This window comes from Pleurodeles waltl, chromosome 3_1 (genome assembly GCF_031143425.1).
Source record: "Pleurodeles waltl isolate 20211129_DDA chromosome 3_1, aPleWal1.hap1.20221129, whole genome shotgun sequence".
NCBI classification, from domain to species: Eukaryota; Metazoa; Chordata; class Amphibia; order Caudata; family Salamandridae; genus Pleurodeles; species Pleurodeles waltl.
The window spans coordinates 10380642-10406536 of NC_090440.1; the positions used below are offsets into that span (position 1 = coordinate 10380642).

The 25895-nt window shown below is 49.0% G+C and overlaps 1 protein-coding gene across 9 annotated transcripts in view; it reads right to left on the reverse strand.

Annotated features, from left to right (window-relative positions):
- Positions 1-25895, reverse strand: part of NR1H3 (nuclear receptor subfamily 1 group H member 3) — a 218731-nt gene that overhangs the window by 23429 nt on the left and 169407 nt on the right. For all 9 annotated transcript variants that reach the window (XM_069221646.1, XM_069221645.1, XM_069221649.1 and 6 more), the window contains one exon: positions 6795-6894. In XM_069221646.1, coding sequence (XP_069077747.1) covers positions 6795-6894 — 100 coding nt within the window. The remainder of the gene's footprint in view (positions 1-6794; positions 6895-25895) is intronic.

The following is a 25895-nucleotide window of genomic DNA, read 5'->3' on the forward strand; positions in this document are numbered from 1 at the left end:
GTACACCCCGTGTACAAGGAGAGCATACACCCATACACCCCCTGCACAAGGAGAGCACACACCCATACACACCCATGTACATGGAGAGCACACACCTGTACACCCCCGTGTACACGGAGAGCACACACCCGTACACCCCATGTACATGGAGAGCACACACCCGTACAAACCTGTGTACATGGAGAACACACATTCATATACCCCCATGTACACAGAGAAAACATATCCATACACGCCCATGGAGAACACACATCCATACATCACCATCTACATGGAGATCACACATCCGTACACCCCTGTGTACATGGAGAGCACATATCCATACACCCGCACGTACATGGAGAGTACACACCCGTACACCACCATGTACATGGAGAACACACATCCGTATACCCCCATGTACATGGAGAACACATATCCATACACTCCCCTGTACATGGAGAGCACACACCTGTACACCCCATGTACATGGAGACCACACACCCGTATACCCCATGTGCATGGAGAGCACACACCCGTACAACCCCATGTAAATCGAGACCACACACCCGTATACCCCCATTTACACGGAGAGCACACACCTGTATACCCCCTTGTACATGGAGAGCACACACACATACACCCCCATGTACATGGAGAGCACACACCCGTACACCCTCGTGTATATGGAGAGCACACACCTGTACACCCCGTGTACATGGAGGCACAACTCCATATACCCCCGTGTACATGGAGAGCACACCACTGTACACCCTTGTGTAGATGGACACACACCCATACACCCCGTTTACAAGGAGAGCATACACCCATACACCCCCTGCACAAGGAGAGCACACACCCATACACACCCATGTACATGGATAGCACACACCTGTACACCCCCGTGTACACGGAGAGTACACACCCGTACACCCCGTGTACATGGAGAGCACACACCCGTACACCCCGTGTAGATGAACACACACCCATACACTCCGTGTACAAGGAGAGCATACACCCATACACCCCCTGCACAAGGAGAGCACACACCCATACACATCCATGTATATGGAGAGCACACACCTGTACACCCCCGTGTACACGGAGAGCACACACCCGTACACCCTGTGTAACTGGAGAGCACACACCCGTACAAACCGGTTTACATGGAGGGCAAAGACCCGTACAGCCCCGTGTACATGGAGAGCACACACCTGTACCCCATGTACATGGAGAGCACACACCTGTACCCCCGTGTACATGGAGAGCACACCCCTGTACACCCCGTGTACAAGGAGAGCATACACCCATACACCCCCTGCACAAGGAGAGCACATACACACCCATGTACATGGAGAGCACACACCTGTACACCCCCGTGTACACGGAGAGCACACACCCGTACACCCCATGTACATGGAGAGCACACACCCGTACAAACCTGTGTACATGGAGAACACACATCCATATACCCCCATGTACACAGAGAAAACATATCCATACACACCCATGGAGAACACACATCCATACATCACCATCTACATGGAGATCACACATCCGTACACCCCTGTGTACATGGAGAGCACATATCCATACACCCGCACGTACATGGAGAGTACACACCCGTACACCACCATGTACATGGAGAACACACATCCGTATACCCCCATGTACATGGAGAACACATATCCATACACTCCCCTGTACATGGAGAGCACACACCTGTACACCCCATGTACATGGAGACCACACACCCGTATACCCCATGTGCATGGAGAGCACACACCCGTACAACCCCATGTAAATGGAGACCACACACCCGTATACCCCCATGTACATGGAGAGCACAAACCCATACACCTCCATGTACATGGAGAGCACACACCTGTACCCCATGTACATGGAGAGCACACACCTGTACCCCCGTGTACATGGAGAGCACACCCCTGTACACCCCGTGTACAAGGAGAGCATACACCCATACACCCCCTGCACAAGGAGAGCACACACCCATACACACCCATGTACATGGAGAGCACACACTCGTACACCCCCGTGTACATGGAGGGCACAGACCCGTACACCCCTGTGTACATTGATGACACAGACCCGTACACCCCTGTGTACATGGAAAGCACACACCTGTACATCCCCATGTACATGCAGAGCACACACCCGTACACACCTGTGTCTATGGAGAGCACACACCCGTACACACCCATGTACATGGAGAGCACACACCCGTATACATCCGTGTACATAGAGAGCAGACACCCGTACACACACACATGTACACAGAGGGAGTCTGTATTTTATGCTTCACATTATCGGCCACAGTAATTCTGTATCTCTGATTCTGCTCAGGTTGTCACTTTTTGGGTCTGACACATGGCTTCAGAGGTCCCTGCTTCAGCTGATGTTACTGTTATCCAAGGTCTGCTTCACGCCTCTGCAGTCCCTATGTCAGGATGCTCTACGCAGGGTTTTGCGGGCGTAGTACTGTAGGGACATTCTGCTGTAGTGTAGGTGGTGGTGCTGTGGGCGGTGCCACTGAGGGGCTGCAGTGTAGGTGGTGGTGCTGTGGGCGGTGCCACTGAGGGGCTGTAGTGTAGGGGGTGGTGCTGTGGACGGTGCCACTGAGGGGCTGTAGTGTAGGGGGTGGTGCTGTGGGCGGTGCCGCTGAGGGGCTGCAGTGTAGGCGGTGGCGCTGTGGACGGTGCCGCTGAGGGGCTGCAGTGTAGGCGGTGGAGCTGTGGGCGGTGCCACTGAGGGGCTGCAGTGTAGGCGGTGGAGCTGTGGGCGGTGCCACTGAGGGGCTGCAGTGTAGGCGGTGGAGCTGTGGGCGGTGCCACTGAGGGGCTGTAGTGTAGGCGGTGGCGCTGTGGACGGTGCCACTGAGGGGCTGCAGTGCTGTGAGGCAGTCCGGAATTTAGGGCCTGAGTTAGAGTCTGGTGGACGGGTTACTCCGCCACAAACGTGACGGATAGCTCGTCCACCGTATTACAATTCCCATAGGTTATAATGGGATCGTAACACGGCGGACGGGATATCCGTCACGTTTGTTACCGAGTTACCCATCCGTCAAACTCTAAATCAGGCCCTTCATCTTTTTGATTTTGTGTATTTGGGCCACACTGGCCAACAGCGCAGTGAGTTTTAAAAGTGGGATCCAAGATGTTTAGATGTGCTGGACCTCCTATTCGCTCTTCATCACCATTTTGTGTAATATACTAATAAAGCGCTATTACGCTACAACTTGCCTTTTATTACACTTCCACTACCGTATTTTACTTGCATTTGTCTCTCACTCACTTACCCCCTCACTCATTAAGATATCAATGGACATTTAATTATCTGACCAGTATTTTGTCCCCTGATCCCTTTGTCCCCATTACGTTCCTTTCGACAACACTGTGGGGGTCATTCTGACTCCCGCCGGCCGCGGTAACCGCAGGGCCGGCGGGAGCCGCCAGAATACCGCTGCGCGGTCAGAAGACCGCCGCGGTTATTCTGGGTTTCCCGCTGGGCTGGCGGGCGACCGCCAGAAGGCCGCCCGCCAGCCCAGCGGGAAACACCCTTCTATGAGGATGCCGGCTCCGAATGGAGCCGGCTGAGTGGAAGGGGTGTGACGGGTGCAGTTGCACCGTCGCGATTTTCAGTGTCTGCATGGCAGACACTGAAAATCTTTGTGGGGCCCTGTTAGGGGGCCCCTGCAGTGCCCATGCCATTGGCATGGGCACTGCAGGGGCCCCCAGGGGCCCCACGACACCCCATACCGCCATCCTGTTCCTGGCGGCCGAAACCGCCAGGAACAGGATGGCGGTATGGGGGTCGGAATCCCCATGGCGGAGGAGGATTCCCCAGGGCAGCGGAAAACCGGCGGTACACCGCCGGTTTTCCATTTCTGACCGCGGCTGTACCGCCGCGGTCAGAATGCCCATGGGAGCACCGCCAGCCTGTTGGCGGTGCTCCCGCGGTCCCCAACCCTGGCGGTCTCGGACCGCCAGGGTTGGAATGACCGCCTGTGTGTAGTGTGGGAGCCTTGTACGGACTCAGAAACGAGGATCGCAACCTGTGTGGAGGTCCTCGCGCCACATAATTCTGACATCTACAAAGATGGTGGTAAAAGTGGTAACAGACCATCTTTCTCCAGTCACACCCGTAGTAAGAGTGAAGCTGTTTCGTCCTCTTCTTCAGTGAGGTGCTCTAGTGCAGTGTTGTCCAACCTTTTTACCGCCGCGGACCGGTAAATGTTTGATCATTTTTCCGTGGCCCGCTTGTCCCATTGTGTGACAAGCGGGCCACGGAAAAATGATCAAACATTTACCGCCCGCCACAGTGGGGCGGCCCGGTGCCGATTGATCAACGGACCGGCACCGGTCCGCGGCCCGGGGGTTGGGGAACACTGCTCTAGTGAGACTGGCCATCAACCCACCCATGGGAGCTCTCCCTCGCTTCCTCTAACTCAGACTTCTCCAAGGAGTAGCTCACAAGCTACTAGTAGCTCCTCAGACACCTGTAAGTAGCTCTCCAGACACCTGTAAGTAGCTCTCCAGATACCTCTGAGTAGCTCTCCAGACACCTGTAACTAGCTCTCCAGACACCTGTAAGTAGCTCTCCAGACGCCTGTGAGCAGCTCTCCAGACACCTGTAAGTAGCTCTCCAGATACCTGTAAGTAGCTCTCCAGACACCTGTAAGTAGCTCTCCAGACACCTGTGAGTAGCTCTCCAGGTACCTGTGAGTAGCTCTCCTGTGTTCACCCAGCCTACTAAATTAGATGCTTTAGTTAGGGTGAATTAAACTGGAAAATGTTTATTGGAGCCAAAATTGCATGTATTTTCAGGACTCATAAGATGGTGTTTGGAGAAAAATGACTGAATTTCAAAAATATATGTAAAGCTGATATTTGAATGATAAATCATGTGGCACTAGGGATGCATTATTAATATTATTACTTTGATGACAGCACCTTTCAAGCTACGGTTGTCACGTAATAAATATGTAAACGCATTCCAAGTCCTTATATATCACTGCTTGCAGCGCTGCCTGATGCGCTGTCGTGATCACCGGTGGTAAACGTGCACAGGGCGGTCACTGGTGCAATCCTGTCTGATATGGTCACTATTACAACACTAATGATATCAATAGCTCGGGTTATTTGCATTGATCAAAAGTAGCTCTTATTACAGAAAGGGTTGGCGACCCCCAGTCTAACTTCTCTCTATCTTCAGACAAGAGTCTTAGACCTTCCTCGACCAGACCAACGGTAGCCGCCGTGCCCGCATCCTCGCCCTCACCCCCAGAAACTGTTCAATCCACGTCCTCTCGCTGCACCCACAGACCCGCAGCTCTTTCCTTCACCTCTTCTGACTCCTCCTCAAAGAGCACAACTTCCTGTTCATCCCCTGACACCCCCACTGTCACCCCGCACTGCACAACAAACCCTCTTTGATGCCCTCTGCCAATCCTCATCAGCATCCTCAGCAGCGCAGTGCGGATGAGGGAACTTACTGGGACCCCCACTTGGGTGTATGTCAGAGAGTAAGGACAGAAACACTGACGCGCTCTTATAGCGACTTATCAACTAACACTACATCGCCCAGGTATGCCTATGCACTGAAGTATTTATTTACTCTTCTAACGCCACATCTACGTACCTTGATTTTGACGCATCCCCAGATTTACAAGACCTTGTAGACCTAGGAATGCACCAAATCCTTACGCCTCCCAAGGGAGGTGCAATGAGGAGAAATAGCTCTGTTTTTCCTCATTTCCAGAATGCAGAATGCAGCACTCATAGCAAGAGGAAAAGCTCAAACACCTATCCTGCCCACAATGCAGGCACCCTTGCAACATGCTACAAGGGTGCCCGCGTTGGTGCTCGGCTGCCAAAATGGTGCCAACGCAGGGGAAAAGGACAGGAATACGCCATATTGCTTACATATGAAGCATCCCTGGCCTTTTCCTTTGACTCAAGGCAGCACAGCAAGGTCACTCATAAATATGTGCCGTGGTGTCTGCTACCCACATACATACCACCTACCGCACCCTCTCACTCCACTCTCACTGCTCAGTAGAAATCATAAGTTCCGTGCACAGAACTCCAGCCAATCAGGTCCTTGCTCAGCTGCCATTAGTTCACCTAACTCAGTAGGGAGTTCTTGCCCTGCTTCTTCTACAGAAAGCCCTTCACTCATCCCCTTCCTCAACACGGAGCTGTTGGGGCTAACACCACGTCGGAAGAGCCCCCTTATTACCACCTCTTTAGCCCAGTGGGTGGCACCACACCCGAGTACACCCCCAGTTCAGGAGCCCTACAGTACTAAATGCCCTCCCATGCAATTAAGTGCATTCCTTCAGGTGAGTGTCCCGCAGAGTTTAATACAGCCACACTAAACCGAGGGCCTGATTGAGAACTCGGCAGGTGGCTTTCTGCGTCACAGCGATGACAGATTTCCCAGCCACTGAAATATAAATACCATTATATTCTATGGGATTTAGATTTTGGCGGATGAGATGTCCATCACTGTTGTGATGGGGTAACCCGTCAACCGGGTTCTAAATCAGGCCCTGAATCTTTCCCACAGAGATGAGTGTTTCACCAAAATGTGGTGCTGCCACTCTGCATGGTATACTATCCCACAGAGACAAATGGCCCCTTTACCTACCAGAGTGGGGTAACACATAGATTTGGGTGGCCTTTGGAGCAAGGGTCCCCCAGGTACGACTGCCCCTCTACAGCAGAGAGTGCCACCCATCAGAGCGGAGTTGCCCTCAGAGTTGAGCAGTGCCAAGTATGAGGCCAGAACATCACCTGCTCTTGCAAAGTCCTCTCGATTGTAGCTCAGGTCCTTTAGGAAGATTACGCTCTCAATTTGCGGGTTGTATCGTCGGGATGTCTCCAGCAACATCACCTAAAAAACAATATCAAAGCGGTCATTGAAAATGCATCTGGACAAGTCACCTATCACCCAACTCCAACCCAAGAACATCACCGAAAACCAGGGTCAGCAAGCCACGAATTATCTATGGCGAGTCACATTTTATCAGGTCGAGGTTTTTTTTAAGACCTACTGGCCCGTTCTGGTGAGTGTACTCAAGCGGGAAAGGAACAGGTGATCTGTTAATTTGGGAAGTAAATGGCCTATAAAGATACCTTTATATCTTGTTTTTATCTTGAAACATTTGCTGTCTGTTCACTAATTTCATGTCAGTTTGTCTTTTCACTAGTTGATTCTCATCTTATCCTGGAAAATGGTGTTCACTTTTCTCTTAGTTAGGGGATTTTGTAAAGAGAGCGTCTGACAATCATTGTGAAACAAAAGGCAGTAGGATGTCAGTTTTTTCCCTAACACGAAATATTTGAACAGCTTGTAAATGAATATTAAAAATATTTCAAAATATATCAGGGATTACGAAAGCACAATTTTTTTTGTTATTCAGAAGTACAATGCAAACAAAGATCTAAACAGGAGCAAAGCACATCAGAACACTTTACTTGGTGATGTGCAAATGACAAATATTTGCAGGAACTCGATTTCTAAACATTGCTGTTTGCACACTTTATAGTTTTTATCAGTAAAACCGCAAGTCCGTGGGATATTTTGTGGCCACTGCAAATGACAATGTGCTTTCCCTTGATGCTTCAGCTACATATTTATTAAAAGTGGCAGTTTTTAAACATGATTTGAGAAACATTCCTACCTCCCCCCGATGACAATGCTGTTAATGAACTAAGAGGGAGGTCAGGGGTCATGTGTATCATATATGTGGCTAGGTTTGTATTATATGGAGAGAAAAAGTCTATTAAATCACACAAAATAGATTTTTTATACAGCAGGCATGCTGAACTCGCATATTTGAAGGTGCTCTCATATGTGATAAAGAAGAAAATGGCGGCTCAGTGAATTAAAACATTTGCCCAGGATCACATAATTTGAAACCATTTTATGGGGTAAGTGCATTACAGTTAGGTTGAGTAGATTATTTAAGTCACTAGACCTGCAGGTCTGGTAACATTTTTATGATTTTCCGAGGCCTGGTCAGAGATTCTTTCAAGGTAAGAGGGTCTTCCAGGGTCCGAGTATCTTCCAAAATGTGTCCCGTCGAAGAAACCATTGTCCAACCCCCATCCCATCAACATCACCTAAAACAAACAGGGTCAGAGGATCTCCCAAAAGATGTCCCGTCAAGTGAACCATAGTCCAAACCCCTCGCACCATCATCACTCACAACCAATATCACTGTGTTCACGCAGCCTCATCACACCTTGGAAGTAATCATCCCAGCATCTTCCAAATCCATAACACCAAAGCAGCATTCGGCCAATCCCATCCCACCGAGACAGCATTCGCCCAGTCCCACCCCACCAGTGAGGCACTCACCTCACTGAAGGCCATGGCAAGAGACTGGTCCTCTCATCCCATCCAGGGAGCAGCCAGGTAGATGCATGGACTGCACCATGTGCACAGTCAAGCAAACTCATCAAAGGAAGGGATCAGGGACCTGAAAACCCATCACATCGTATCTATAGCAGTGTATTGCAGATTATACTAGTAACCAGCGTCCCAACCTTGAGCCAGTGTCCCAACCCAGCTCTAGTGATTCACAGCATATTGACTCAGAATACAGCTACCTATATCCGTACATTATAGTACAGTACAACCTTAACCAGTGTCGCACTCTAACTGCATTAAGGCACGACATAAGGTGCAACAACTTGGAGTCCCATTCTCGACACATTCCTCCCCCCCACCTCCCGCAGTAAGCTTTGACTGTGAGTGAGGAGTCTGAAGGGAGTAACTTGGTTGACCAATTAGCGTTCACCAGTAGTTGTGGCCACAGGAGACTCATCGTAAATGACAGAACCCACACAGGGTACTGTAAACTAAGCAACAACTGCACCGATATTGCATGAAACAGCCTCAACGCATCTGCATCACTTTACAATATATTGCTGCAGTGGAAATTGGGTTAATGGTTGAGTAGCAACCACAATTGTGGTCAAGGCGAAGTCACAAACAAATCCCAAATTAACCTGCGCTCAATCTTCTGGTACCTTGGAGCAAAGTAGTTAGGCTTAACTTAGAGGCAAAGTGTAAAGTATTTATGCAGCACTTCACACAGTGATAAAGTGAAAACAACACAGGAAAAATCCCCCTCCAATTTAGAAAAATACAGTAAAATGTAATAGACAAAAACCTAGTCAGTAGAATCGGAGATATACTATTTTAAAAATCAAAGTGAAAATAGTGCCTAAAAGCACACAGTGCCAACTGTGGTAATCGGGTCGGGCAGGACCAGGACAAAGTCTCAAGTTGAGGCTGGCCGCAATGGAGTGTGGGCTGGATACAGAGACCAAGTTAGACCCAATGAATAAAGTACTTTAAATCCTGGTTGTGGAGCATTGCAAGATCCCATGTGGAGGATGCGTTGCGCAGGGGCAATTTGGTCAAAGCTCAGGGGCTGTGATGCAAGGCCCTGCATCATTGTCAAGGATGACATCAATGAGAAGCTTGCAATGTGAAGTTCTGCGTCGAGGATGTCTTGTGCAGCAGTAGTTCCGAGGAGCTGTGGGCTGGGATGCAATATCCTCTATCAAGGATGCATTGTGAAGTGGCGTTTTCGATGAGCTGCAGGCTCCGATACGTGGTCCTACATCGGAGGTGCGCCCAGAGCAGAAGGTCCAATGCAGAGCAGCGAGGAGATGTGTTGGACTGTGTCGCTTCTACCTAGAAACCACAGCTGGGCTGGCAGAGCACCTTCAGGCTCACATCCCAGGGATTAGGACTTGAGTGGCTCCACTTGGGGGGCAAGACTCACAGCGGACAGAGTCAAAGTGCTGGCTTCAAGGTGTGTGCAGCCTTTTCTGCCCCTAAGGCTCTGATCAGGAGACCAGCAAACTATCCCCTGGAGTCACTCCTGCAGTCCTAGGTTCAAGATTCAGGTCCAGTCCTTATCGCCCAGGCAGCAGAATGGCAGACCTTCCTGCATCGCAGCTCAGCAGTTCTTCCGAGTCGTCCAGAGGTGTTCTGAAAAGATGGGCCTGAGGGTCCAATATTTATACTTGGTGCCAGCTCTGAAGGAGCAGAAGGATCTGGAGGATTACATCCCCACAAGTGTTTGAAATTTCCTAGCTCCCTGCCCTGGGTCCAGCACAAAAGACTAGTGTGAAATGCTTTGTGAGTGTGCCTTTGTGATGTGTAAGTGTGGTAGGTGACAGCTCCTTCCTCCATCAGTCAGAGATGGTTCATACTGCCAACACCTGGTCCCCCACTGTCTGGGAGCAATACCCAAAGATCACCCACCACCTACACCTAGTCCTGTGACCCGGGATACAGGCTGCAGGCACCAAACGGTTAAGAGAAGAAAATGCCAACTTTTAAAAACTGGCATTTTCACAACTATGACTTAAAATGCAATTTTTACCATTAAAAAGAGTTTCAAATTAAAAAAATGTAGACACCAAATTCGACATCCATATCTGCTGCAATAAGGTAACTCAATGTTATCCTCTGGGGGTGGTAGGCTTTGATTAAGTAAACAACACATTTAAGAGTTTTCTACTACTAGGAAATGCAAAGGGTAACAGTACATGTCCAACCTTTTAAATACACTGCACCTGCCCTATGGGCTCTTTGGAGTAGGAGGGACATATGTATTAAAAGGAAGGTTTAGGCCTGGCAAAAGGTTTATTTGGCAGCTTGAAATGGCCATTTAAACTTCACGCACAGCCGCCGTGGCTGCCAGAGGTATGTTTAAAAGGGCTGCTTAAGTGGTGGCACAAGTACTGCTGCAGGCTCACTAGTAACATTTAATTTACAGGTCCTGGGTACATATAGTACCAGCTTACTAGGGACTTACAAGTAAATTAAATGTGCCAATTGGGTGTAAGCCAGTTTTACTATGGTGAAAGGAGAGAGCCCAAGCACGTCAGCACTGGTTAGCGGTGCTAACGTTTCCAGACTGTTAAAGGCAACAAGAATGGGCTCAGAGAACAGGAGGGTGAAGGCAATAACGTTTAGGGGAGACCGTGTCGAGAGGGCCAAGTCAAAGAGCTGCCCACGTCCTCACCCTGATTCCAGTGTTTCTAGCACCTGTTGCTGTTATTAGGTTTGCTGCCTACACTGCAGTATTTTATGCGACAGTAAACATCTGTCCACCATGGTACACTGCCTACATTGATGAGGCAAGGCTCCAACGCACGCTTGACTTTCCAGGGGTTGTCTTTAATTCCTACCCCACAGGAGGCGGTGATGGAGGTTTGATCAAACACAGCCTGGAACAGGTGATCACAGTCCAGGTCGGGTGTCATGTCCTAGGTAAGACTTTTACACAAAGTTTTGATTATACTCATAAAGACAAAAGAGATAAATGATGCCTGGCGGCGGGAACGCTCACCACTGCATCCTCGCATACAGCACTGCAAAAAGATAGCGGCTGTGCCTACTAAACAGTGCGGGACCTTTCCGAGAACAAGGTCTTGCCTCTGGACCGGTCCTTTGTTGCCTGAAGAGAGGGCTACCTGAGAGTCAAAAGATCCTTTTCGCAGCTTCCTGGAATCACCAAGAACCGATCAAACATCGCCGTTAGCTAGAGCAGATCACACCGAAAATGAAACAGTTCCGTTCATAAACGATGAGACTTAAGTTTCATAAGTTATACAACAGATTACCTATCTTCAGTAGTGCTATTTCTGGTAGAGACTGTTTTGACACAGTTTCCTCACCTTTTGAGAATTCTCTAGGTGTCAGACTGGATCGAGAAACTTTTCAGCAGTACATTGGTGCGCCATCAACTGGTGCCATGCAGCTGTGCACGGACACCATTCTGTGCTGGAAATCACGTGCAGAGCCTATATAGGCACCGCTCCAGCGTGCTGTCACCAGTTGCTTTTGAGGCTGTCCGTGCCTCCAGATGCAGATCCCTGGACGCAAACTGGTTGTAACAAGTGTGCAGGTTCCTATACTTGGGATCTTATTAATAGATAGAGTCCAATCACAGAATGGGAAGGATGGGAGAGTCAGTGAGGAGTTCTTGGCTAGAGTCTACCAGAAAGAGCATTACCAAAGGTAATTAATTTGTTCTTCTCATAGAGACTTCTAGCCGCGATTCCTCACCTTTTGAAGAGATACCAAACCAGTACCTACTTGGAGGTGGCCTATGAATGGACTCAAACCAGGAGGACCAATCAGGCATAATGCTCTCTCTGCGAACTTAACTGTTGAGACATTACACTTCTTTGAACATATGGAGGAATCCCCAGGCAGCTACCTGGCATATGTCTACAGTACGAACACAATGGTAGCATTGGCCCTGGTAGAATGAGCACGCAGGCTACACTGAGGCTGCTTTTTGGCCAGTGTTTATCAGATCTTAGTGGAGAGCACGATGCAGCTGGAGGTGGTTCTCTTCTGCACGGCCTCCCCTTTCGTTCACTCCACAGAGCTCCATGCAGCGCTGATCGTCCACCCGGTGTTTTTTGGTACAATCAATATAAACGCTGACCACTATTTTAGGATCCAAGCAATAGAGCCCCTCGTCCTTAGAGGGGTAAGGTACAGCACAGAATGCCGGCAGCATGGTATTCTAACTGTTGTGGAACGGCATCACAACGTTTGGCAGAAATGATGCACGCTTCCGAAGAACTAGTTTGTCTGGGAAGAAGGTAGTTTATAGTGGATTGACAAAAAGAGCCTGAAGCTCGCTCACATGCCTTGCCGAGGCGATAGTGATGAGGAAAACTGTCTTTATAGTAAGGTGCTGTGAAGTGGCACAAACGTAGTCTACATCAAATAAATGAGGACGAGATTAAGGTCCCTTTGGGGCATTACAAAGGGAGAAGGGGAAACGTTTGCTGTAGTCCTTTAAAAAATCACATCACACCTGGTGACTTAAACAACGAGGGCTGATCTAGTTGAAAGACAACCCTTAACTGTGCCAAAAGCAAAGCCTTGCCGGGCAAGAGACAAAACAACAGAATGTTAGATGACCTGGCCTGGAGGAGGGACAATATAGAGAATGAAGCACCAAGCCATAAACTTGTCCCAACGACAGGCGTATACAGTTTTCGTCGAGGGATGCCTCGCTGCCGAGATGACATCAAGCACCTCCGTACGAAGGTCAAAGGTGTTTAGCTGTCGCCTCTCAATTTCCAAGCATGAAGGTGGAGACTGCAAAGCCCAGGTTGCAGCACCCTGCCCTATTGCTGCCTCAACAGATTCTCCCAGCGGGACAGCCTGTTCGGAGGAAAGATGCTCAAACCCAGGAGTTCTAGCTATCATACTCTCTGTGTCCAGTCCGAGCCACTAGGTCGACTTAGGCCCGGTCAGTCCTGATCTTCTTGAGAATTCACAGCAGGAGTGGTATTGGAGGAAAGGCATACAGTAGCCCAGAGCAACGCCTGAGGCAGGACATTTCTTAGAGAAAGAGAGAGACCTTTGAAACGTCTCAGAGGAGGCGAATAGATCAAGCCAAGGTTCTCCCCATTCGCGAAAGATGCCTGACACCAGCTCTGGGTGTATGTGCCACTTGTGCTCTGCTAGACTCCGATGGCTGATTTCATCAACTTGGACATTCAAAGACCTTGCCAGGTGGTTTGCCACAAGCGAAATTCCTTGGCAGTCCAGCTATTTCCAGAGGCGTAGTCCCTCATCTCACAGGGCCCAAGACTCCAACCTGCCATGTTTGTTGCAATATCAGATGGCGGTTGTGTTGTCTGTGAGCAACTGAACCAGCCTCTCTTCGATCGTTAGAAGAAAAGTTTTCAGCACCAAGCGGATGGCCCCCTGCTCCAGAAGGCTGCTGTGGAGCCAGGACTCTGCCCAAGACCAGAGGCCTCTGATGTCCTCCTCTCCCAGGTGGCCCCCCCTACCGAGAAGTGATGCATCGGTCACCACTGTCAGTTGTTGGTGAGGGCGTGAGAGAGGTTTGCCTGTGATCGAATCGTGTTCCAACAGCCACCGCTGTAGATCTTCACAGTCACTTCCAAAATCTGAAAGTAGTCGGAAAGGTCCCTGTGGCAGGTCGAACAGTATGAAGACCACTGAAGCGTTATTTTGTTAGTGGTAAGTGGTTTATTTTTAGTTATATGGGAAGAAGGATATGTTAACAAAACTACAAGTGTTATTGTCTTTCTCAGTCGTTCTGTTCTTCTTCCGTATCTTTTCCCAGGTTCCTGTTTTTATGTTCGTGCTTCTTGTTTTACAGGTGACCCATCTTGCTTGCTCGCTCGTCGGAATCCAGGGTGATGCCGGAAACAGAAGGGAAAACGCTAAGGTAAGTATTGGTTTATAATTGGGTCTCTCCCCTCTCTCTTATCTCTGGACTGGGAAGCGGTAAACACAAAGGGAGGGGGTTGGTGCCGGTGAGGAGTTTTTAGGGAATAGTGTGACCACATCTATTCTTAGTGCAGGAATAAGTGACACTGGTGTGATAATTATAGTGCCCTTCCTTCTACCTCCCTGTCCAACCCTCCTCTATAACCCCTCCCCAGTCCCCTTTCCTCCAATTTCCCTTCTTTTTGTCCAAAAGGACCGTACCTTGTTTAGCCACGACCCTCCAGGGTCGTGGCTGGCTTTGTAGTGGTCCTCCTGCTGGTCCCCTTCTCCCAGGCTCTGGTGTTCTTCTTCTCTCTCTCCCTCCTCCTGGTCCTCGTCTGCTTCTCTCCTCCTGTTCCTTCGTTCCTCCTCGCTCTCCTCCTGTCTCGCGGTCTCCGTGTTCCTGTCGCTCTCCTTCTCTCCCAGCGCGTCTCCCTTTTGTTGTCCTCCAGCCCGGGAAACTGACTTCGTTTCCCGGGCAACGCCGTCCCGCCTGCCTCGTTCGCGCCGCGTCTCCCCGGCAACGGGAAGACGCGGAAATGACGTATCGGCCTCGTCCGATACGTCATTCGACTCGCTTGTAGCCGGGATCGCCCGGCTACAGTCCCCTTGATTTTGTGCCGACTGAGACTCCAGATCCCACTTCAGAGCCTGCATATGCCACCTGGCATGCTCAGCCAGCACCATGCAGGAGGCATCAGCCCCAGTAGCCGCAGAGTCAACCTCACTGAAATCCAAAACCGAGGCTGAAAGGTCAGGATTGTAGCCTCAATGTCCCGGACTCTCTTTGCAAGGGGAAAGCATTGAAACCGCACCATGTCCAGAATGGGTCCAATGAAAGGGAGCATTTATGAAGGAGTTAGATGGGTTAGGTGTAAATTTGTCAAGTTGATCATGAGCTCCAATGATCACAGGAGAGTCACTGTAGTCTGATAGTGGTTGACGACTGCCTGGGGCGAGCCGGCCTTCAATGGTCAGCCTCCAAAATAGGGGAAGACTGGCCCCCCTGACCTTCCACTGCCATCACTTTCATGAACACCCCAGGGGCACCCATGAGACCAAAGGGGTGCACAACAAATTTTTAATGCTCCGGTCCCACCACGAACCACAGGTAGCACCAGTGGGCCAGCAGGTCGGGACTATGGAAATAGGCATCCTGCAGCTATAACACCACCACCCAGTCTCCAGGGTCCAGGGCAGATAAGACCTGGGCTAGGGTAAGCATTTTGAATTTCTCCTTCTGGAGGAAGGTGTAGGCGGGGCGCAGGTCTAAAAAAGGCCTCCATCCTTCTTGGGCACCGGAAAGCAGCAGGAATAACAACCATATCCTACTTCTGGTACTGGCATCCTCTCGACAGCCCGTTTGTCCAATAGGGCATTCCCTTCATGTCATAAAGTCAAGAGAGGGCCCTCCGTCAGCCACTGGGGGACGGTGTAAGGTGTGGTGGAGAAGAGAGGCGGGGCATGGCATATCTCCTGTCAATGATTTGTTGAACACACCTGTCTGACGTTACTGCCTGCCACCGGGTGACTGCGCTCGTGTAAGGACTGGCTAAAGTGTTTTGGCTAGTGAGGCTGCAGGAGGAGAGGTAGACTGACTGACCTGATGGCCTTGGCAGCTGGGGTGATGGGCACCACAGCCTCAATTGAAAAACTCCTGTGTTCCTTGTTGAGGCTGGACAGGCTGGCAGTATGAGGGACTGCTCCCAAATCCACAAAAGGAGCAGTAGAACTGCTGTTGTTGCTGAGGTGGGGCAGACAGAGTGTCCTGTAGCCCTGCTCTCTGTAAAACCCTGTAGCGTAGAATCAGCCTCATCTCCTAACAGACGAGTCCTGTCGTAGGGCATGTCCATTGGGGACATAGCTCGAGAACGCAGCTGATGGCAGCCGCGCATGGCAACGAATGGTAACACAAATGCCGATGGACCCTCCTGATGGAATCAGTGGTATCAAAGCCACAACGAATGTGGCCCTGGCCATATCACAACCGTCTTGAATGACCAAAGCAAGAACAGGTCAGAGGTCTTTCCCAAGGAGTGTGGGAACAGCATCCCAACAAGCAGATGGCGTTAACTCACTGGTAGAGGAAAACACTGTTTTCCTAAACCCTTCCGCCCGCTTTGGATCCGGATCTCGGGACGTGGTAGGGAAGGTGTGGGGGTCAGACCTGGTCATGGATGTTTGCACACTAGGCTTCTGGAGGAAGGCTGCTGCAAGAGAAAGCAGGGTCGTCTGAAGAGCAGTGATGGTGCCTGGCAACTTGTGGGTTGACTGAGGGGCCAGAGCAAGGTTTGGGTCAAGTCCCCAATAGGGCATCTCTCCGTGCCTCATTAAATGGCAGGAGATATTTGCCCTGGTTGGAGGACTTCGGTCAATGCATTGGTCTTAAACTCCAAAGTGGGCAGCTGGACCGCCCTGCTGTAACGATCCAATCCACACACGTGTACAGTAGAAATGAAGATATCTTTAATCTCGATCAGCACAGTTCTCCCTCTTCCAAGTCTTCTCTAATCTTAATGTCCTAACCCTTCCGTTCCCATGTCCTACACTAGATGTTCTACACACCAGCACCCCTAAATAGCTTAAATGTAAAGTATGATAAAATATAACATATTTCCCTCCTTTCAAACAAGCAATTGAACAATAAGACAAAAGAATTCTGTATAATATATGCATAGTTTCTCAGAATGGCTAAAACTCTACCACATCATACAAAGTCTTCCAGTGTGGCTGGAAAACATCTTGTTCCAGCACTAGATTCACTCGTGATGCTATCGAGTCATCCTCCATTGTCACATCACCATCATTACTTGTAGCGTCTGTCATTTCTTCCTTGCACAATAAATTGATTTCCATTCACTCTAAAATTCCCCAAAAATGGCTGAACCGTCTCATCACACTCAGTCCTACTTTCAGCAAGGAACCTGCAGTTCCGTCATTAGGTGAAAGCTCCCACCCAGCTCGGCACTTTGCCAGTCTCCTCCCATTCCAGACCTTTCCAGGGTTCTTTCAATTTCCATCTCATATCAAAGGCATCCTTATTCTTTTCTTACTTCCTCCTCACTTTTTCCCTCCCCTCTCCGATGCACACCTTCTCCCAATCGTTTTCTTGCTTCTCCATGAACCACAATGGACACAGCTAAGACACCGGATGTCTTCCTCTTAAAAACTTGAAAGGACTAACTTCCGTTGTGCTCTGGGGAGTGATTTGGTAAAACCACAATTTCTCCCTCAGCTTCTCCTCCCACTGTCCTCCAAAACCTCGTGCCCAGCCAATGCTTTTTCGAATCTCTCACACCCGAGCGAAGTGCCCAATCCTGCCACACTTCTTGCATTCTTTCCCAACAGCAGGACACTGAGGTGAGGTTGCGATGTGAGTCCCGCTACCACAACGATAGCATGGTTGATATGGAGCCGGAGACCAGAAGTCTCTGATCTCCACCTCTCCCAGGTGGCCTCCACCACCCAGAAGTTACGCATCAGTCACCACTGTAAGCTCTGGGGGGGCAAGAAGAGCGGTCTGCCACTGACCCACTTCCAATCCTGCTGTCACCACTGCAGATATTTTGCAATGTCTTCCGAGATGTAGACCAGATCGGAAAGATTGCCTTAGAGCTGAGCATACGGCAAAGCCCGCATATGCGATCTGGCCTTCTAGACCAGCAGGATGGAGGAGGCCGTCAGTCCCAGCAGCCTCAGAGTCATTCTCACTGAGATCATCGGGACCGTAGTCCGAACGTCCTGGACTCTCTAATATGGGCAATAGCCACAAGACTGGACTGTGACCAGAAAGGCTCCAATGAAAGAGAGTGTCTGCGAAGGCGTCAGACGTGACTTTGGTATGTGGATAATATACCCCAATCGCTGTTCCCTCTCATTGTATTCCTCCATGCGCAGTGATTGTGCACGCGCCTCTAGGCCAGGTGCAAGACCAGTTCCCAGGTTATGCCCCACATCGGTGCCCTGACCCTGGGTAGGCTAGGGGTGGGGTTTGAAGCAGGCTCCGCCCACTCCTTACAGCTCTTCCTTCAGAGGAGCAGGACACACATTCGCCCAAGATCACTGGTGAGATGGGAAGCGGCCCCAGGAAGCTAATGCTCCCTCTTGCAAGCACCAAACACTGGCTTTACATCTCCCATAAACTGTATTTTCTGCTGCACACGAAAGCGGATATTCTTGTTGGATATTTCCCAGAATTCATTCCCACCCAAGGTTTACATGACAGTGGAAATATGGTAGTTTTGGGAAATGTAAAACGTTTATTCGTTTAGCTTATAACAAAAGGCAGATAGTGCCTTGCACACGTCTTTTGTGGTGCAAGTCTTTTTATGGGCATCATGTAACAAGCGCACCCTTAAGTAAAAACTCTGGACAACCTGGGCGTCACTTGTAACTCTATGGAAGGAGAGGAGTGACACACAGATCTGCTCTGGACAGGACAGGTAAGGAGTGAAACAAAGATCTGGACAGGACAGGACAGGTGCGCTCTATGGAAGGAGAGGAGTGAAACAAAGATCTGATCAGGACAGGACAGGTAAGGAGTGAAACAAAGATCTGATCTGGACAGGACAGGACAGGTGAGCTCTATGTAAGGAGAGGAGTGAAACACAGATCTGATCTGGACAGGACAAGTGAGCTCTATGGAAGGAGAGGAGTGAAACAAAGATCTGGACAGGACAGGACAGGACAGGTGAGGTCTATTGAAGGACAGAGGGGTGAAACAAGGATCTGATCTGGGCAGGCCAGGTGAGCTCTATGGAAGGTGGAAGGAGTGAAACAAGGATCTGATCTGGACAGGCCAGTTAAACTCTATGGAAGGTGAGAGGGGTGAAACAAAGATCTGATCTGGACAGGACAGGCCAGGTGAGCTCTATGGAAGGTGAGAGGGGTGAAACAAAGATCTGATCTGGACAGGACAGGTGTCTGATCTGGACAGGCCAAGTGAGCTCTGTGGAAGGTGAGAGGGGTGAAACAAAGATCTGCTCTGGACAGGACAGGTGTCTGATCTGGACAGGACAGGTAAGGAGTGAAACAAAGATCAGGACAGGACAGGTGAGCTCTATGGAAGATGAGAGGAGTGAAACAAAGATCTGATCTGGACAAGACAGGTAAGGAGTGAAACAAAGATCTGATCTGGACAGGACAGGTGTCTGATCTGGACAGGACAGGTAAGGAGTGAAACAAAGATCAGGACAGGACAGGTGAGCTCTATGGAAGATGAGAGGAGTGAAACAAAGATCTGATCCGGACAGGACAGGACAGGCCAGGTAAACTCTATGGAAGGTGAGAGGGGTGAAACAAAGATCTGGACAGGACAGGACAGGACAGGTGAGGTCTATTGAAGGACAGAGGGGTGAAACAAGGATCTGATCTGGGCAGGCCAGGTGAGCTCTATGGAAGGTGGAAGGAGTGAAACAAGGATCTGATCTGGACAGGCCAGTTAAACTCTATGGAAGGTGAGAGGGGTGAAACAAAGATCTGATCTGGACAGGACAGGTGTCTGATCTGGACAGGCCAAGTGAGCTCTGTGGAAGGTGAGAGGGGTGAAACAAAGATCTGCTCTGGACAGGACAGGTGTCTGATCTGGACAGGACAGGTAAGGAGTGAAACAAAGATCAGGACAGGACAGGTGAGCTCTATGGAAGATGAGAGGAGTGAAACAAAGATCTGATCTGGACAGGACAGGTAAGGAGTGAAACAAAGATCTCATCTGGACAGGACAGGTAAGGAGTGAAACAAACATCTGATCTGGACAGGGCAGGTGAGCTCTATGGGAGGTGAGAGGAGTGAAACAAAGATCTGATCTGGACAAGACAGGTAAGGAGTGAAACAAAGATCTCATCTGGACAGGACAGGTAAGGAGTGAAACAAACATCTGATCTGGACAGGGCAGGTGAGCTCTATGGGAGGTGAGAGGAGTGAAACAAAGATCTGATCTGGACAGGACAGGTGAGCTCTGTGGAAGGTGAGAGGAGTGAAACAAAGATCTGATCTGGACAGGCCAGGTAAGCTCTACGGAAGGTGAGAAGGGTGAAACAGGGTGGCCTTGGCAGGACCTGGAAACTCTTGAGAAGTACACAAGGGGACAGGCCTGGTCAGCTCCACTCACTTCTCTCTTTGGAAGAGGATCTGAATGGAGCCTGACTGACCTCTTCTCTTCTCTTTCCTCCCTTGCTTAACCCTTCTCCCTTTAGATTCCTTATTAGTAATCGGTCTTTTTATAGTGCTACATACTCCACATGCGGTGCTTATAAGCTCTTTATACAGACAGTGTTATTATCAAATGTATGGGGTTATATCTCTTTAAGGGGTTCCTGCAGTGTAGGGAGACCCAAGAGCCCACAGCTCTGCAGGTCGGGGGGCTTGTTTCTGGGGAGACCTTCGGTGAAACAGGGGTTCGTGTGTTGTGGGATGGTATCCTTTGGTAAAATAAACATTCTGACCTGCTCTAGGAAAGCAGCTGAAATAAATGTCTCCTTCGCTTTCCTGGGATGCCCACCCCCTTCTGGAGAGAGTAAACTAAAAAGACACCCAGATGTGGACGAGGAAAGCACCAATAAACAACACACTGAAATGAACTTTTCTTGCCTCACCCTACTTTCTCTCCAGTGGTCCCTTCCCTCTAATCCCCCAGTCGTACTCTCTCTCTCCTGCCTCTGTTTCTGCATGCTGATGGCTTTTACTGCTCAGCAAGAGCTGCTACTTTGCAGTAGTCTGCTGAGCACGCCTTTCGAGGTCACCACTCAGGCCACAAACAGCTTCTCTGGTTGCTGTTCATAATGCCCTTCTTCAAGGGTGGGCTTCAGTGTGGTAGACCCTCAGGTGTAGGGACCCTCTTGCTCCTACGTAGGATCCACTTGTATGTCAAAGGTGTCCTCACAGTGCCTTCAGCAGCTGCCTCTACTGTTTGAGCACAAAGTCCACATCTGCCACTGGTGGCCTACCCCTTGCTCCAGAGGGGGAGGCTCCACCCCCCATACTCTCCATACAGTATGCTACTTAGAACTTTCTGGAAGAAGTACAGCCCTGGCTTCTCCCAAGCTAATGACCCTGAACCAACAGGCATCTTGGTGTCACCACAAGAGAGGTCTAAAGGGACCAGATCACCCCTTTCCCAAAGTGTTCCAAGTCACATGTGAGTGCCACGTAAAGTCACATGAACCACTGAAGCCATGCTCTATCGAGGCGACTGTAATCCGCGCAGGCCACGGGCAAGGTGTGCCTGTGCTGGGTGTCCAATGAAACATCTGCTTTACCAGCCTATAACCGGGGCGGACCACCAACTGTTTCTCTGTCTCTCCAGTGGGGCCCATACACTTCATAACAGGGCAACCTGCGATAAGGAAACTCTACAGCCTCATGCCAGAATAAATTCAGGCAGCACCACTGACTGTCCTGCACCAATCCCACTCTCCACTAGGAGTGCAGCGAGCAGAGCATGAAGAGATCAAGACCATTCTTAGTCAGTATATAATCCTCAGTGCAAGGGCCAAGGGTCACTGCAGTACCTCAGTCTGACTCTATGATCAGTGCAGGCGGAACTGCCAACTTTCAGAGGAAGGATTTCCTTTCTGCTGTGGGGTGGCGCTCCCATGCCAGCACAGACTGGATGACCACCACACCCGCTTGACAGGGCACCTCTAGCCCAGCCGCTATTAGGGTTGTTTGTCTTTTTGACAAAAAAGAAACTTAAAAGTAATTATTATGGTGAATTTAAACCGCTATTGATTACATGTTTCATTAATTGTTTTCACCAGGTTGACAAAACCAACTTGGAGGGAACCATCCTTGAAGCACCATTTGTTTCTTCATGTTTGGTTTTCACTTTGTGTTTTTTCCTTTTAAGCCCCCCCATAACCTCCACAAATATTATAGGAGGTGGTTCCCAGAACACCACTTCCCACCCTCTCCCCCTCCCCCTGCACTGTTTCTTTCCCCCTTCTGTGTGTACCCCTAGAGGTGCCCCTGCTTCTAGGACAAGAACAGACAGGAACTGCCCCAACACTTATACTGCCAGAAAGGCCATGGTGAATCAACCCAGGTAAACCACTGAATACCAAAACAGACAGGCAGTCAGTGCATGAAGAGGCCTGCTACAAGTGGCTGGCACCATAGAGACGGAGTATGTTTCATACCTTGTAAGCATCTATTCGTGGCATGTAGTGCTGTAAATTCACATGCTCTGAATACTGCTGCCATCTAGTGTTGGGTATGGAGTTCTGCAACTTGCACAACTCCGGACCCAACACTAGATGGCAGGAGTATCTGTCTCTACAGCCGCATACTGCCATGGAACCTTGAAGTTAGTCCATCCCTGCAATGCTCAGTCTTATTACCATAATCAAAAGTATACGCCCTGCAGCAATACTCTAATGGCTATCTCATCTCTGGCTCCAACTTCCTCTCTCCAGACTCACTAGACTTGCAGAGTAGGTGGCCCAGTTGTTTTACGCAGCTACAGAAAGGCACTGACAAACGGTACAATAAGCTGAACATACAATCCGCAGATTAAGTTACAGCTGCTAGCAAAGTATGATCACACTGATGAACGCTGCGACCGAAGACACAATTAGATCATCTCTCTAGTCACTCACGCCCAGCATCAAAACTCCTCCCACTTAGACTCACAACAACACTATTTCAACCAAGCACTGTGTAGCAAGCTACACGTCCAATAAAGCGCTTCAGTGCCCCACAAACGGGTATCAAGTGCTATATAATGAAAATGTCACTTACCCAGTGTACATCTGTTCGTGGCATCAGTCGCAGTAGATTCGCATGTTCTGCAATAGCTCGCCATCTGGTGTTGGGCCGGAGTGTTACAAGTTGTTTTTCTTCGAAGAAGTCTTTCGAGTCACAGGACCGAGTGACTCCTCCTTTTGTCTCCATTGCGCATGGGCGTCGACTCCATCTTCGATTGTTTTTCCTCGCAGAGGGTGAGGTAGGAGTTGAATTGTAGTAATAGTGCCCATGCAATGGAGTGACTAAGTATGCACCTATTTAAGGTTGAGATGATACATATATAAATAATTGAAGGTAACTTCCAAACTGCTACAGGCTCCCGGGGAGGCGGGTGGGCACATGCGAATCTACTGCGACTGATGCCACGAACAGATGTACACTGGGTAAGTGACATTTTCAGTTCGATGGCATCTGTCGCTGTAGATACGCATGTTCTGCATAGACTAGTAAGCAGTTATTTCCCCAAAAGCGGTGGATCAGCCTGTAGGAGTGGAAGTAGTTTGAAATAATGTCCTTAATACGGCTTGACCTACTGTGGCTTGTTGTGCGGATAACACGTCTACACAGTAGTGCTTGGTGAATGTGTGAGGCGTAGACCATGTGGCTGCCTTACATATTTCTTGCATTGGGATGTTTCCTAGAAAGGCCATGGTAGCACCTTTCTTTCTGGTTGAGTGTGCCCTTGGTGTAATGGGCAGCTGTCGTTTAGCTTTAAGGTAGCAGATTTGGATGCATTTAACTATCCATCTGGCTATACCTTGTTTTGAAATTGGGTTTCCTGCATGAGGTTTTTGAAATGCAATAAAGAGTTGTTTAGTCTTTCTGATGTTCTTTGTTCTGTCAATGTAATACATCAATGCTCTTTTGACATCTAATGTATGTAGTGCCCTTTCAGCTACGGTATCTGGCTGTGGAAAGAACACTGGAAGTTCCACTGTTTGATTTAGATGGAACGGTGAAATAACCTTTGGCAAAAATTTAGGATTGGTCCTTAGGACGACTTTATTTTTGTGTAGTTGTATAAAAGGTTCCTGTATAGTAAACGCCTGAATCTCGCTTACTCTTCTCAGGGAAGTAATGGCGATGAGAAATGCCACCTTCCAGGTTAGGAACTGTATATCGCAGGAGTGCATGGGTTCAAAAGGTGGACCCATAAGTCTAGTTAGGACAACATTTAGGTTCCATGAAGGAACAGGTAGTGTTCTTGGTGGTATAATTCTCCTAAGGCCCTCCATGAATGCTTTAATGACTGGTATTCTATATAGGGAAGTTGAATAGGTAGTCTGCAGGTATGCAGATATTGCTGCAAGGTGAATCTTAATGGAAGAGAAAGCTAGGTTAGATTTTTGTAAGTGAAGCAAGTAACCCACTACATGTTCTGGAGTTGTGTGTAATGGTTGTATTTGATTAATATGGCAGTAGCAAACAAACCTCTTCCATTTACTTGCATAGCAGTGCCTGGTGGATGGCCTTCTTGCTTGTTTTATGACTTCCATACATTGTTGGGTAAGTTGTAAGTGCCCGAATTCTAGGATTTCAGGAGCCAGATTGCTAGATTCAGCGATGCTGGATCTGGGTGTCTGATCTTTTGGTTGTGCTGTGTTAACAGATCTGGCCTGTTGGGCAATTTGATGCAGGGTACCACTGATAGGTCTAGCAGCGTTGTGTACCAGGGTTGCCTTGCCCAAGTTGGTGCTATCAATATGAGTTTGAGTTTGCTTTGACTGAGTTTGTTTACCAGGTAAGGAAGGAGAGGGAGAGGAGGAAAAGCGTAAGCAAATATCCCTGACCAGTTCATCCATAGGGCATTGCCTTGGGATTGTTTGTGTGGGTACCTGGATGCGAAGTTTTGGCATTTTGCGTTCTCCCTTGTCGCAAACAAGTCTATCTGAGGTGTTCCCCAGAGTTTGAAATAAGTGTTCAGAATTTGGGGGTGAATTTCCCATTCGTGGACCTGTTGGTGATCTCGAGAGAGATTGTCTGCGAGTTGATTTTGTATCCCTGGTATAAACTGTGCAATTAGGCGAATTTGGTTGTGAATTGCCCAATGCCAAATTTTTTGTGCTAGCAGGTTAACTGCGTGGAGTGCATCCCTCCCTGCTTGTTTAGATAATACATTGTTGTCATGTTGTCTGTTTTGACGAGAATGTATTTGTGAACTATTATTGGTTGGAAAGCTTTTAGTGCTTGAAAAACTGCTAGAAGTTCTAGGTGATTGATATGCAGTTTTGTTTGATGTACGTTCCATTGTCCTTGTATGCTGTGTTGATCGAGGTGTGCTCCCCACCCTGTCATGGAAGCATCTGTTGTTATTACGTATTGTGGCACTGGGTCTTGGAAAGGCCGCCCCTTGTTTAAATTTATGTTGTTCCACCACAGAAGCGAGAGGTAAGTTTGGCGGTCTATTAACACCAGATCTAGAAGGTGACCCTGTGCTTGAGACCACTGTGATGCTAGGCATTGTTGTAAGGGCCTCATGTGCAGTCTTGCGTTTGGGACAATGGCTATGCATGATGACATCATGCCTAGGAGTTGTAATACCATCTTTGCCTGTATCTTTTGTGTTGGATACATGCGTTGTATGATGGTGTTGAAATTTTGAATTCTTTGTGGACTTGGAGTGGCTACTCCCTTTGATGTGTCTATTATGGCTCCCAGGTATTGTTGTACCTTGCGTGGCAGAATTTTGGATTTTGTGAAATTGACGGTGAACCCGAGTTTGAAGAGGGTTTGTATGATGTGATTTGTGTGATTTGAGCACTGTATGAACGAATGGGCCTTGATTAGCCAGTCGTCCAAATATGGGAACACATGTATTTGCTGCCTTCTTATGTGTGCAGCGACTACCGCTAGAC